The sequence below is a fragment of the Zeus faber genome (genome assembly GCF_960531495.2).
Source record: "Zeus faber genome assembly, chromosome: 7".
Lineage (NCBI taxonomy): Eukaryota > Metazoa > Chordata > Actinopteri > Zeiformes > Zeidae > Zeus > Zeus faber.
The window spans coordinates 8,055,271-8,071,151 of NC_137203.1; the positions used below are offsets into that span (position 1 = coordinate 8,055,271).

Consider the following 15,881-nt stretch of genomic DNA (forward strand, 5'->3'; position numbering starts at 1 on the left):
ATCTCTTCACACTGAATGACAAAATCTGGAAGAGAGTGGGTTGCTGGGGAAGGAGAATTTGCACCGTTTTGCAGAGGCGTCGGGGTTGAATATTCTTATATATTCTTCTCGTTTTAGAAATGGGATATAGTAAAGCTGGCAAAACTAAAAGGTACTTCTTAAAGCCAAAGTGCATTGAATACATTACAGACTGTATTTCACCCTCAGTCATTCCATACTACCACACACACTGTAGATATGAATAAATAAATAAAATATGAAAAAAATATATATATATTTTTTTCCTCACGCTGGGTTGCTGCACTGCCGCGTTCGGAAGCGGACTCCGATTCCGCAAGATCGAGAGCAGGACGCGAACTTGCCCCACGCCGCCCAGGCCCCGTCCTGCTTCACCTGGTTGGGGTTCTTCCACATGCAGTGGCCCTTGTAGCACCACTGGACAGCGTGGTTGGGCGGAGGGACAGGTTGGGCGGAGAGATAAGGGGACATAACAAGTCAGCAAAAATAAATAAACTTCCCAAGACGGGTCAAAGCGTGATTAAAGCTCCCCGTGGGAATTCCTGTCTCCGCTGATAGCGGAAGTTGGGTCATCCAAGTTCTAAATAAACATTCCTCCACTTCTCCAGCATCCCATTGATACTGTTCCATCTTTTTCATTCAAAAAGTTTTTGGGGTAAGATCATCACATCGACAGAGAATTTTGCATCAAAGAATCTTCAAAGATACGGATGGAAAAAGGAATTTTTTTATATATTTTTTTTTACTTTTCCGGGGGCACACTCTGTCCCGTCCAGCGGCGGACCCTTCTTGGTCTTGCAGAAATAAGGGTTGTCAGGGTGGCTGCACCACAGCTGCTTGCAGGGGTCAAATGTTCGAAACTGAAAGATAGCAAAAAAAGGAAATTACAATTAGAAATGGAAAAGGCAATCTGGAAGATTATTTTGTTGAAAAATCTCATATTTGAAACTTTATGTAGCAGGCACTGTTTAAGAAACAGACGTCTCATGTATTTGCGTTGTGCACGTGCTCTTCACTCTGTGTGCATTATTGGTGGAAGGAGCAAGAAGAGATAGAACACTTTTTTGCCCCATTTATTTGTGTGTATTAAGAGCTTAAGGCAGACACGTCCACCCTGTCTCTCACAGAGCTGGAACACTTTTTCCAACACTGTGTTGACGTCATCTTTTCAAAATATTTCTTTATCTTTCATTTCCATTTCCCCCTTGGATATTAATTTAGTCTTATCTCATCTTCACAGGATAAAGCTGAAGTGAAGCTATTCATCATTTTGCTGGGGACCCCCTGGAACTTCTTGAAGGGCCCCTGGGGGTCCCTTGACCCCATGTTGAGAACCACTGCTTTGGAAACAGTAAAAACGCCAGTAAAATGTCACAACAAACCATTATTTTGGCTGGTCATGTCACTGAACCTGGTTCTAGTGTTTCTACAGTGTTGGTACAGTATCACAGCTGAACGAGCATGAAATCTGCACGAAATCTGTGAATACCAAGTACGGGAAAAAAAAATCAAAAAATTCCACTTTCCACTGGCTGACAGCGCTGTGATCAGAGAGGCTCTAAAAGCAGTCTGCAAACGAGGCCATCCAGGGTTTCGACAAATGAGCAGAGAACACAACAACAACAACAACGCAGCTCCCCACAGACCGACATCCAGGTCCAGCTGGAGTTGATTCAGGTGTCACTGAGTTTCCGTTCATGCCGACGTTGTGATGTTAGACCGACAACCAGTGTCCAAACGTATTGCCGAAACTCTTTTATTTTGAAATAAATGCGTTCCCGGCCTGTGTTTGAGACGGCTGGCAATATGTTCAACATGACATCTTATGTACGGTGACCAGACGTCCAGGTTTTTTTCCAGGATTGTCCCTGTTTTCACCACAATTAAAATAATAGTAATAATATTATACTTGTGTTCGGCGTTTATATAGAAGTTCATCGTGTTCTGTCCCATTCATTACCTCACCCAATCAAAAAACATAAACAATGCACCACGCGTCTGAATTCAACACGGATTCGTCTGTGTGTCAATCAATCAATGTGCTGTTGTCAAGGCTGTTGCAAGCGAATCATAGACGCTGTGAGCCACGAGCGTCACAGGTGCCTGTGATGCCTGTGATGCGTGTGGATCTGCCTGACGGAATCTAGCACTGCGGTAACAGTTAGAAGCCTGTCATCGCGTCAAAGAGAAAGTCGGTATTTTCCAAAGACCTCCCGAAGGCTTATTGTTTTCTCCGTGAAGAAGCCGGCTGGTTTCTCTGTATAAAAAGCACTATAACGCTAACATTTCTCGACCGATTTCAACGAGTCGTTTTTATATAAAAAGGTTTATGATCTAGAGCTGCAGCAACGAAATTAGAATAGAATTCAAATATAAAAAAACACTATACGGATGCTGAAACTGCCATTCGATTCGGTATTTATTTTTTTTATAAAGATCATTTATTATAAATGTTTTGGCAAACGTGAGTGAATTAATTCACATGTGATGAACAATAAAGTTCAGTCTCAGTTCCTCCAGTTTGTTGTACAGCGAACGCACATCAGAGAGAAATTTTCCGGTAACCGTGCAAAGTCTGCGTCGGCGGAGACGCAGGAGCGCACCGAGCGCCTCCCTCTCCTTCGGCGCTTCACGGCGTGTATGAGGAGAGCGCGTCTTCGACCAGAACGTCCCGTTAGTCCACCTATGTGGCCATGAACGTGGGAAATTAACCTTATAATGATGAAGTAAAAGCAAAAAAAGTCATCTATTGCTCCTTTGCGGGTTTGAAAAGGTGGTCACACTAATCTGATCCTATGGCTAAGTGGTAATTACGTGTTCCGATCTACATTCCCTGCAGCGCCAGGGTTTTCCTCAACCCTCAATGTCAATACCTGTGGAATATATCAACAAAGATCTACAACCTGATGGTACAGCTCTTGGCTTGCAGCACAGCTTGCCTGGAGCCCATAAAGTAGAAAATTAAGTGGATGTAGAGTGGGTGGTTTTTTGGAGGCTTATGGGAGACATTCTTGTGCATTGTTGCCAACTGTGCTGTCGTGTAATGTTGGAGGCAGGCTCTGCATGTTATCTGGGTTATCTCAATGCAAGGCCCCACAGGGGGATCAGCCTGGCGAGCTCCTGTGAAACCAAGGCAATACACGCTCCAGCATCTCAAAAGGTGGAGTAACTGAAGTAATACATTTTTGTGTCTTCATTACAACAAGTTAAAATGTGTTCAATAAGTTCTTCATTTAACCGAGTCTATAATACTTGGTGTTTTTCTTATGGATTGAGCGTTAAAGGTAGAAATGGGTTTCTCTGAACTGTAGAATTGATGGAGACCGTGATAAACAACGGGCTGACGGGCAGACGTGTGTGGGCTCGCGCAGGACAGATTAGACCGAAACAAGGGACCATCGTTTCACAACGTGGCCATCAGCCACACCGCCAGCTCCTAATTCTCGTCCCCGGCGTTTCCGATCGCCAGAAATAAGAAACAAATAGCCAAAAACACTCGTTAATCCCCACAGCCATCACATGACTTCCATCACGCTGTATAGTTTGTACTCAGATTCTCATGTTGTTATTAACGTTAATCTAATGAACTCCATTTTCAACTGCCTGCTGTGAAATGAACTCAAAACCCCTGACGCATTTAAATGCAACTATGTCATGTGACTCCAGGAAGAGATGTAAAATAGAAGTAAAGTTAGTTGTTTTTGTAGGATGCTTCCAGATGAGGAGTGCTGAGTGATGCACCGGTGATGGGAGGCACATTACATGCTCACCACGGTCAGCTCGGTGTGAGCAAATTAGTCATCAAGGCTTTTAAGAAGCGGTTGGAGAAGTTACTACGGTGGGAGGGAGAGAAGGGTCCTCAACGCCGACCGTACGCCGACATTTAAGCGCTTGTTTTGAAGGAAAATGTACGATAATTGAGTAGAACGTTTTCCACTGCGGGAGATATTGCAAACGCGACGATTCGCAGCAAACAATTTAAGCAACAAGAGGAATACAATCAAATGATGTGGTAGTCAGTGGGAAGACTTTTTGGAAATGGAAAGCTCACAATATTGTTGGACAGTCTTTATATGCTGTAATGGAAAAAAATATTGTATCAGGTTTTTATTGACTCTTTGGGCTACATCTGCGCTGTCTTGAGAGACTAGAAACAGGAAATTGCCTTACTTCCTAATGGCAACTTGCTGTGGCCAAAGTTACGCTCTGGATATACTGCAGTGATTGCAAAAAGTTGTTCTTAATAAAATGTGATTTTGCTGTTACTCAAAACATGTTCAAAAAAGTAAATACTATGAAAAATACTATAAAAATACTATAAACGTTTGCCCCGTTGAACTGCATTTAAGCACAGTGAGAAGCGGCAGCAGCGTGGAACATTCAATAGCTTCTAAGTAGGTTGTGCTATGAACAGTAAAAGATGATGGACATTTGACACAAACCAATAGTATCCATTAAGTATAGAAGTATTAAGTATAGAAACTACATTCAAAATGCGTATGAAATGCTTATTTGGGCAACAAAGTAAGTTAAATCAAACGGCCGATTATGGGGACATTTGGCTTTTGGCACTTTGAATACATAGTGCAAGAAGTGCATTTATCAATCACTTAATGTGGAAAAAATCCAACGTTTCTGCAGCCGAATGCTCTGCTCTGCAGGTTGCTCACGTTGTTGTTTGTAATTTGTCTTGCAGGTCAAGCCTCACTCTGATGAGAAGCACGTCAAAAGGTAAGCACCAAAACTGATTGAAGACAATGTTTTTTTGGACACCGGTGAATTGAACGTTTGAAAAAACTAAATAAATACAATTTAAAAAAAAAAGAGTCAGAGTGCACTCATGGGACAGTTTCAGCACTAGGTGGCTGAGTCAATCAGGCCCTAGAAATAAAGTTTGATAAATATAAAATGTATACAAATTGTAATACAATTGTATATAATACTATATACAGTATACATATAAACATATGTATACATACATATTACAGCTCATTGAAACAATACTTCACTCCTTCTGAAAAGTGATAAAATTAAAAGCTATTTTCTCATGTATACCTGCATGCCTTTGGTATGCCCTAGAGTAAAGCAAAGAAACTGTGAAAATAGATAAATTATTGCTAAAGAGTTGAATTACATTCTAAAATGGCCTGGACAGGTTGGTACCCCTTCGAAAAGATTGTTGTCTGGTACAAAGTGTTTGACTTCAGTATTTACTTTTCTAAGTCAAGCTTTAATAAGAGGGTGGATGACATTGAAATCCAACGAGTGCCTCGTACTGCAGGGCCCTCGGTACCAATCAAAGCTTGATTCATAAACACAATAGCAGCTATATTTAAACTTCAAATGGGGCTTGTTTATTACCAGTTCCTCACATTGCAATCAAAGAGTGGTTTCGCACTAACTCCTGAAGCAGTGACTTGGATTCATTTTTTTATTTTAAAGACTTCAGGACTTAAGAAGGGAGGACGGTGCAAAGTGGAAGCAACACTCCCAGCCACCTGTAGTGCAACTTATAATTTTGCGGAACCACCATTATCACATCATCATCCCCCTCATATATACTACAATAAATAACAAATATATGCAATACATATAATCAGATGAACTTTGACAACTCTACTCAGAAATAGAGATATGTCATGATATGAGTAGACATATGACGGCCTCTATAAGGGATGTGCATTTGGTACAAATTCTAGTTTTAATCCACCTAAACAGTAGTTACTCTCAGTACTTTCTATACTACACTGGAGTGCCTAAAGCATTGAGGTCCTTGAAGAGGTTGCAGCCAAATGATTAATGTTTGCACGCTGTTATTTCATTGACTAGACGTAAGCGCCGTTAGAGAATGTAGATAAACAACTGTTTTGATCCTAGGTCCAGTGCCATCTCCCTAATTATAGTACAGATAATAAATCATATCCATCAATACAAATCTACTCAGATTGGGGGTCAAAGACACTTAATCTTATCAAATGGGGTCCATGGAGTAATGGGTATCAAACCGAGTGTCCTGTATGTGCTATTGTGGAGTTTTCCACTTGAGGAGAGTCTGCAGTGAGGGCGACACGGAGCCCTGGCATGTGCACTACATGTCATAGTTTAGTTTACATTTTTCTGTTTAGGACAACTACTCAGTTAGGGTGCACTGCTGGTGCAATCAACATTTTACTCGTAGAGGCGATACATTTACGATACCATTCTATCACTATATTATACAGCATTTTAACCTTTTAACTACCAATGCCAATAACTACACGCATATTCCTTTGAAAAGCAGATATAATAAGAATCGTCTAGATCACCTTTTACTTATATTAAAGGCTTATGTTTACGGAATATTCCATCTGGAGGGATCTACATTACTGAGTTTGGATCATTTAAAACTACTTGGTAACTTGGGTGTAACCCTTTATGACTTCACAAAGTATTCTATTATTTATTATTGTAGATTTTTGGCCTCCCCAAAATTCTATGTCCTAGTTAAGCTGAATGTTGTGTATTTTCTTGCTCTTTTTCCCTCTTTCTTTACGTACAATATTTTTTTATGTACTTATTATATATATATATTTGGAGGTATGGATATGCGTGTATGTGGGTGCATGTGTATGTATCCATCTATGTATATGTATGCCTATATGAACTGCAATGTAAATATATGTGCATTTCATTGTTATTCTGTTTCAATGATTCTAAATGGAGAATCCAATGCCCTACTGTAAATGTTGTGTGGTCTGGAGACCCAATAAAAGAAACTGTGTGGAAAATAAAGGGATGGTCTAGATCTGTCGAAAGTGCATCCAATTCATCCTGGTTTTTCCTGAAACAACCATTTATCTTCAGAGTTTGTGAGAAGTGTTACGGAGGTTTTGGGTTATGACTTCAGTTTCCAATATCTGACAGTGGGCCATTTGATGGAGACGCATGGAAAGCGGCCATCTAGACCAGATGGCATTTTGGGGCAGAGGTCACCTGCCCGCCCGCTGTAAATTTTTGGTGTGCGAGCATCTCACTGAAATGGCTATTTTTTTTTTCAAACAACAAACTAATTAACATAAAAGTGTGATATTGCTGCGGTGGTTTTAAGGAGGCGATTTGCCTCTTGTTTCTGTTAATAGCGAATCAATAGCGTTTAATCTGCAAATTAAGAGGGATCAGCCGCCCGTGTCCATTCATAAGGTCTGAATAAATCGGGAGCCATTGTTAGGTTAAACGGAATTTTCCCTCAAATTGAGAGGTTCGTTACATTGTCGTTTTTGTTTTTAAAAATATAACCATATAGAAATGTTTATACATCCAAGAATAAATGAGGCAAGGCAAGTTAAAACTGATATAAAAAAAAAATAATAATACAAATAAAATACAAACTTGTAAACAGCATTTTGTCACTTTTAAGTCGGACTGGCATTTTAAAGCCAACATTAAAATTCAGCCCATGTTTTTTTGTTTTTGTTGTTTGTCTTTCAGGACGCTGCCCAGAGTTAACCTGCAGGGAGCACGGTGCTACGATGTCAGACGCCTGGGTTTGCAGGTGTTGATGTGCCACCATTTTGTTTGCATTTGAGCCACGTACATCACCAGTCAGGGGTTTTCAAGGTGTTGTTTGACCCGAGGAGTGAGGCGACGTCCTCTGCCAACACAGCAAAACCCATGAATCCAAAACAGGAACTTAAAATGAATCTGACAAATGCAACGCAGCACCGGACTCCCAGTTTCCCTGCCAAATCCAGTTTTTCCCCAATTGGTATTTACTAATAATCAGCCCACATATTATGTCCGGCATTTTTTGGCAATTTGTGTATATTTGGCTCCCCCCCACCCACTTTACTTTTTATTCTATTTTATTGTATTATTTTTTATTTTATAAGTAAAACATTTTCCATTTTTAACCAAAGCACCAAACACTGAACTTTTTTGGTACTTGACCAGAAATACACTGAAGACACATGGAAAGAACTAAAAAACAAAACCAGCGCTTTGCAAAAAGATGACACCCGGAAAAAAAACAAAAAAAAAAAACAATAACACCACATGTCTGTCTTTTGTTTGGAGATGGTTTGCATTTAAAACAGATAAAACAGATAAATCATATAACAAACTGAGATGTCATGCATGGCGTGTCGTGGGAGGAGAGCCAGAAAAAAACTCAAGACTTCCATCGATTTTAAATCATCAAAAAGAAAGCTTAATATCCAAAATTAGCCAGTTAAAAAACTAAAATAGCTAAATGACAAAATACGATTGTATGCACATAAGTTACATCCTGGCTGCTATGGTTTCTCTGGCTGCGGGTATAAAATCTAAATATAGATGGATAAATGTGTAAAAAACAAACAACAAAAAAAAAAGAAGCACCACATCTGTAGAAACTTCAGCCAAGGATTTACTCTGTACCACTTGACGGGAGTGATAATATTAAAATATGGATCGTTATTATATATGATTGTTATCACTCAATTATACAACCATACATCATATACCAATTTTTCAGTCTCGTGGTCAGAAACGTGGCAACCGACTTTTAAAAGTTAAACACAGTCTGGTTGTGGAGTCATGGAAATTAAGTTTGGAATTTCCATCTCCCGCTGCTTCGCTCTAGTTGTCCTTTTAATAGGTCGGCAGCGAACGGGGTCAAAGGTCAAACTGGTGGAACTTGCCGCAGCGATAGGACGAGCGCTATCGCAGCTTGAGTCTCTGGATGATAAGAATTCAGGCTGAACATAAATTAGAGTGACTTAAATGCCTTCACCTGAAATATTCAGCATAAATAAATAAACTCTCGGCTGCACTTGTCCTATCACCATTAATTTAATAATTTTTTTTATCACTTTAAATTAACATAAGATAAGGCAGTTAAATACAAGGGAGTGATTTGAGCTTTATTTCGTCTACAACATACGTATGTTTTTACGATAATATATTGAAAAAAACTCAAAATAAAAAAAACAACCAAAAAAGTTTTTTTTTTATGACTAAGAATTAGAATATAAATTGTTCTATGTAGAAAAACAGACATTTCCATGACAATGTCAGAGGTATTATTTTAATCCAATTTACTTTGATAGAATTTCACATATATTGTTGAAAATAATTGAGCTGTTATTTTCACAGGTTGTTGAGGGCAGCTGCCTGGATTTTCTGTGCAATAATAAGGATTTTATTTAATTTGATTTTTTATTGGGGCATAAGGACCGCCCAACAGGAAGAGGTTTAGTGTTTGCCCTCATGTAATTAAAATATTCATTCGCACCATCTGCTCTCGGAGACCTCGTCATGCAGCCTCATTTAGAGGGGAACTGTTTGATATCATTATCGTACTAGTGTTTGAATTTCTAAACAGGTTCAGTGATGATTTGAGTCAAAACAAATATCTTACATATGCATCAATTATTGTTTGAAATCTATACTGTACGGGAAAACCTTTATATTTTGCTTTTTCTACGTTGCTTGTTGTATAGGTAAATGTATTTCTAAATATCTTGTGGTTAATTTTTAGGTTTACATATATATTTTTACAAAAAAAAACAGTGCATGTCAAGAAAGGGATAAGAAGCAAGACAGAGAAAAAAGTTAAATCTAAAATAAAATATGTACATATCCACACACATCTTATTGTTATATTTTAGGTTTATTGTATACTTCCAGTTTTTCAGCTAATTCTTAGGTTTATTGTATACAGGTTCTTCTCACTCAAGGACCTACCTGTTTAATGACCGTTGGGACTTAGGACCAGCTCTCTGCCCAGTCTGTATTGTACGCTGTGTACAATACCATAGCGTCTCAGCGTCAAGCACCTCATCGTGCATCACCCTTTATATACTATATGCACTATGTATACTATATACACTATATACACTATATACAGTATACAATTTATACAATATACACACTACTGTATATACACTATATATACGTACACTATATACACTATATGTACTATATACACTATATATACTACATATAATGTATATACACTACACTTAATATATTGTATACATCTCATCACCGTTCTCAGTCTCGTTCCCGCAGTATATCAGTATTCACTACACTAGCGTTCGCAATGGCCACGCTCCATTACCGTGAAATAACTCGATATATACGATATATATCAGCCACGCCCCCTTAGCGTGAAATAACACTGGTTCTCGCTTATCGACCAATTCACTTAACGACCTGGTCCTAGGAAGGGAACTCGGTCGTTAAGTGAGGAGTACCTGTATGGCCATTTTCTTTTTTTCCATTTTTATTCTTATTACTTCATCATCATTGCCGATTTCTGACATGAGTTGCAGCGTTTTCATCTCCAAGGATGAATGAACCTATCCATCTCTCTTCAAACACTCAAATAGGACTACTTCTCAGTCTAAAATTCAACATGCTGAAAAACTGCACAATTTAACAGCCTTTTTATCAAGGAAGTCTTTCATTTTCTTGCGCTGGGTGTGAGAGGGGCAGAGGTATATTGTCTCAATCTCCTCTTTGATATTCCACTTTCGCTTTCTTTTCACTCTCTCAGCACTATCCCCGGTGGATTTTCACCTTCAGCCAACTTCTTTTATTTTAATCCCGCCCCTCCTCCTGTCTATTCAATTCAATTTAACCGGCGCCTGCGGGCCTTTACTCACTGAAGTGCAGATCTTATAGCCCACTCCAAAGTCAAAGCGGCACTGCTCATCCATGGAGTAGTTTATCCCAGGGAGCTCCGGTAGCTGCGGCCAGTCGTGTTTGAAGGGGTCGTCCAGAAGACAGTCGTAGGAGCTGTCCAATGGGAAACGAGAGACAAAAAGGAAGCTGGTTAAGGACGTCACCACAAGGACAAGGATTCAATGTCATACTCTGAGGAAGACGGTGTTGTTGATTGCAGATGAAATCGCACTCACACACGCTCCATAATCAAATTCTATATTTATATCTATCTACACTACATGGCAAAAAAGTAAGTGGACACTCCTAATCAATGGGACCAACTCCATATTAACACCCATGGTTTTGAAAATAAATCTTCATCAAGGACATAGGGGTGTGATGTTCAAGCGTCCGCATACCTTTGGTCATGTAGTTTATATCTATACCTCTTGTACTGTTGAGCCTTTAAACAAACGCTGCCGATTGATCAGTCCGCTGATAATCAGCAGCAAGGCTCTGAGATCAATTTAGCCCTTTTCATATTTTCAGTCTTGAGAAAAAGTGAGAAAAATAATGCTTAAATATGTTAAAAAAGTATAATTATTTTATCGATTCATAATTAATATACTACAGTTGTGATTCATTGACTACATTAAAGTTGTACTTAGTGTGTTAGAAGTGCAAACAAAACAAGACATTTTGAAAAAGTAGCTAAAGAACAATTGACATGTGAGTGTAGTCAATGCTTCCATAACATTGTGCTCTGATTGGCTCATTGGCTCAAGTACAAATAGATAATTGCCATGATGATGTCAGAGGTCTTCTTTCATACATTTGTGAAAAATGTTTGAAACACATTGTGGACGTACCAATTTCCAGAACGGCAGTGATTTCAGCCCAGCCGAGCGGCATTTTCTTTCAAACAACGTGTCAAGAAAAGGACAAGGATTCTATGTCATACTCTGAAAGATGGTGGAGTAAAGTTTCCGTGCTTTGTACGGATGCAAATTCTGACCCAATGTTTGAAATTGTTCACGTTGCTTTCTGCACTCTCAGCTATGTCTAGACGTCTCTTCAGACACTGAATCTCTACGTACTTCCCCATACAAATCATTTTCTGCAACACCCCAAACCAAAAAAAACATTAGCTTTCAAAGTACAGTAGTTGGGCAGACAGCCGCACACTGCCGCTCCACACCTGACTGGCCCCATGACATAGCTCGACTTGATGGACTTTGGTGGAATTGCAAACTCGCAGAAGTGGCATTTATGGGTTTTTTGTAATTATCTAGGCATGGCGCAGACAGGCTTCAAGGTAATTGGATGAATGTATCTACAACTGATTACAAATGTTAGAACCAAAACAAAACTCTATTTTACGTCACCACTTGACTGTGGATAATAATGTGTCCTCTATTCATTCCATTTTTGTATGTGCCATAATTTTGTCAAACCTTGTGAAGTCCAAAAGGCAGTTTTTCACTTCTATGGACCGGGAAAATGCAGTTTGATTCCAGACAAAGGCGGATGGTAAATACCTAAACGTATTGTGGGGTTTTTATATTTCCACTGTTTCGTCTGGTTGCCTCTCCCTCAGCTTTGTGCGTTTCTGCTGCTACACGAAGGCTCTGTTGTTAAGGTATCGATCCTCGGTTGGAATTGTGCTACTACCAGGAATTGTAATCACTCCGGAACTCAACGTAGTGAATGCAATTGATTGTGCATCGTCATATACTGGGACACAGTGCCAATACTTTGTCCGCATTGTCCACTGAACCCTTACTTTTCCAAATCGATTGCTTTAAAGTCGAATGGAAAACTCAATCAGAACTGATGTGGTATCATGCAGACTGCAGTAAGAGAATCTGCAGAACCTTATTATGGTGAGGATAAAGCTTCACACACTGCTGCTGTAAGTGACCTAGAGCTTTTTTTGTAGAATGATGTGCAGTTTGTGCAAGAAAGGGTTGAATGACACATTTTTCAACCATTTGGTGTACAAATGGTCGAATGGTCAATTTTTCGGGACACAAAGCAAAACTGAGGCTTATTTTGCATAATTCAACAAAAATTACGACAGGGGAAGCTTTTCCATGCGTGTAATGCTCCATCTCAAGTGTCTGGGTTTTGTCTCTAAGCAGCAACGCCAAAGAAAAGCATCCCCACATAAAAGCCTCCCCAATGGTAGAGACCGCGTTTCATGGATGATAACACTTCACACGGAGTCACACACTTAGCCCCCCTGAGACTAGAAGCAAATTTAGACCTACTTCAAGGTAATGCACGGCAGTGTGTGGTGTCTGCACGGTGGATCTGGATAGACTCACTGGATGTATCTCTTCAGCTCCTGTCCGCTGCACATGGACCAGTGGTATCGATGGAAGGCCGCCTGCACCAGTGGGGCCATCACGCTTCCCATGGCAGTTTCATCCCCGCAGCGGTTGCCCTGGCCGTCGTGTTCCATCCCCAAACTGTTGTTCCCCAAAAGGCAGAGAGGGACAAGGTCAGTGGTACGGCAGGGTAAAAAAACACGAAACAGTGATGAATAGGCTGGGGAGCATGTCGCCTTTGAGCGATAACTGAGCGTGTCATTGCTTGATAGAATGTCAAAAGATGTTGACGACTTTGCCATCAGACTTACTCTTTGTGGAGGATTTATTTATTTACTTTAATGGCACAAAGGATAGGACCTTGTCTGGAAGTCTACCATATCTTCCCTTATCTGCTGGAGTGCCTTATATAGTAGGTAAGGTCCAAAGGGTCCATTTGTTGGATACATTGGAGTCTTTTCTCCATTTGCTGGAGCCTTTTCTCCAACAAGTGACAAATAACTTTGTGTCAAAGCTCTCAAAGATAGGCCAGTTTCTTTTCAGTTTGAGCTGGAGTCAAAACTGTTGAGAAGGGGCTCGGAGAATAATCACCAAGTCACCTCTGCTACTCCTTCGATTTGCCTTGCAGAAAAATGGCCTCGCCTTGAATGTCACAGCTCTCGGAAAAGGGTGACCAATCTAATGCATTTAAATTCAAGTGGAGGAGTTTAAATCACTCGGAAAATTACAACGAATTCCCTGAAGAGCTCAACCTGTATGAGTATCAACTACGCGTAATAAAAAAAAAAAAAAAAGTAAAGAAAGTGTTAGGTTTTCATTTACGGAGAACGTGGAACTCATCCAGTTAATGTTCAGAAAGCAGTCTTGAATGTGATTTTTATGTGCAATGTCAAATTCAAATGCTGTAAGTTTTACTACACTATTTGAAACCTGAGTGAGAGCGCAGGCAAGCACTGGAACAATAAGGCATGTTGTGCTGACTGAATCACTGACTGTTTAGATGTTTAGTTATTCACAAGGCAAGGCACGTTTTCCAATGTGCTTTACATAAAAAACCCAAAGCATTACAACAATGTGCAAAAGAAACACATAATAAAATGACATAGAATAGATAATAGTCCGGAAAATACGGTATATTGCATCAAATTGTGTCTTGTCTTGAAATTATTTTAGTGGACACAGGGCCAGCACATATCCTGTACCCGGTATGGCGGCACTGACTGCGTGTCAATTTTTTTTTAATTTTGTCGGTGAAGAAGGAGGCAAATTCATTGCAGGTGGATAGAAGTTTAGAGCCTACTGACACAGGAGGCTTTGTTAGCCTGTCAACCGTAGCAATCAAGGCACCTGCATTATTATTGTTTTTGGCGATGATGTCAGAGAAGAATGAGCACCTTGCATTTCTCAGTTACATATTATAAATGCAGACTCTCTTTATAGATGTCATAATGAACGTGGAGATTTTTTCTTTCGCCAACTGGGTTCAGCTTTGGCGTTTGTCTTGCCGCTGTAATCAATGAAGGTTTTTTTATTCTGATAAAATGACAAAGTGACAAGGGAAGATTTGTGTGAGTTTTATGTGTGTCCTGTCTTTATATTTTAATTTTTTATAAGCTTTCTCTTCTCTGTTCAAAGGTTCATTTTCTGTGATTCTCTCTGGCTCCCCTTGGGGTACGCTTCTCCTTCACCCTTCTGGATTTCCATTCTACCGGGGGGAAACCGAGCACATTGTCAGCCACGGACACCAACAAGATGGACTAAATACATTCTTGTTGAAGAACATTTAAGAAGAGGTAAATATGCCCCTCGCTCTCAAGCTCAGTCACATTATTTTCCAAGAAATTCTATATGGCTCGAAAAAATCAGTTAAGCCTTGTTGGGCGGATAACGTTGAGCTGTAATTGGAATACCCGAGAGTGTGTGTTTTCGAACCGAACAATAACAGGGATTTCAGAGACGGGAGATGTAAGATAAATAAGATTAAGGACATAACTCGAGGAGTGTAAATCGTTGGCATCGTCAGGTCATGAGTGCAGACTTACTGTGTTTGAATAATATTGTGAAACTAAAATGACTGAAAAAGGAACACTGTGCTTAAGTGCTCAATGCCAATCTGCTGAAAGGTCCCCGTTGTCACTTAATACTCGGATCATGAGCAGAATAAAAACCCGAGGAGGTAGCGTATGTTTACACTAAACACGCAAGTGGCAAGGTTATTTATTTGCATTAGACTACAACGTAGTTTCTCCACAGCTAAGTTATCGGATACTAAATTCTTGGACTTTTCAACCCAGGCATTAGTAAAATGTAAGTTCCTTTAATTTATAACTGTTCAAATCACAAACTTGCTGAACAGCTTCTGCTGAGAAACTTACCACTCTTCTGCAGCTTCTCACTGTGCTTTAATGCAGTCCAATGGGGCAAACGTTTAGGCCTTACGACAGAAACTAGGAATTAGGATTTCGTTCTTTGAACATGTTTGAAATAGCAGCAATACCATATCAAATTTTATAATCACTGCAATACAGCCAAAGCATTACATTTCTAGAGCAGGTGTCCAGTAGTAAGCGATGCAACTTCCTGTTTCTAGTTTCTCTCACGTTAGTACGCATGTAGCCAAAGACCTTACAAAATGAAAGGCTTGTGGCCATTTCCTGTATAACATGTAAAGTTTATCTGGCTACGATATGAGTTTCCCATTTCCAAAAAGGGGATTCAACATTAGGCTTAAATGTTTGCTCCATTGGACTGCACTGAAGCACACTGAGGAGCTTGCAGCAATGATAAGGCCTGGGTTGAAAAATAGAGAACCTAACTTCCCGCCGATCCTTATACACCTAATCTTCAATGAATAGTAGCATCGTAAAGTTTCCTATCCAACGTCCATCCATCCCCAAATTCAAATGA

General features: G+C 39.8%; 1 protein-coding gene across 1 annotated transcript in view; it reads right to left on the minus strand.

Annotated features, from left to right (window-relative positions):
* adamts3 (ADAM metallopeptidase with thrombospondin type 1 motif, 3) overlaps positions 1 to 15,881 on the minus strand; it is a gene marked incomplete at its 5' end in the record, with an annotated part of 152,332 nt that overhangs the window by 43,998 nt on the left and 92,453 nt on the right. Inside the window, 4 exons of the mRNA XM_080003784.1 lie at positions 290 to 435; positions 765 to 878; positions 10,644 to 10,776; positions 12,972 to 13,115. Of these exons, the coding sequence (XP_079859910.1) occupies positions 290 to 435; positions 765 to 878; positions 10,644 to 10,776; positions 12,972 to 13,115 (537 nt within the window). The remainder of the gene's footprint in view (positions 1 to 289; positions 436 to 764; positions 879 to 10,643; positions 10,777 to 12,971; positions 13,116 to 15,881) is intronic.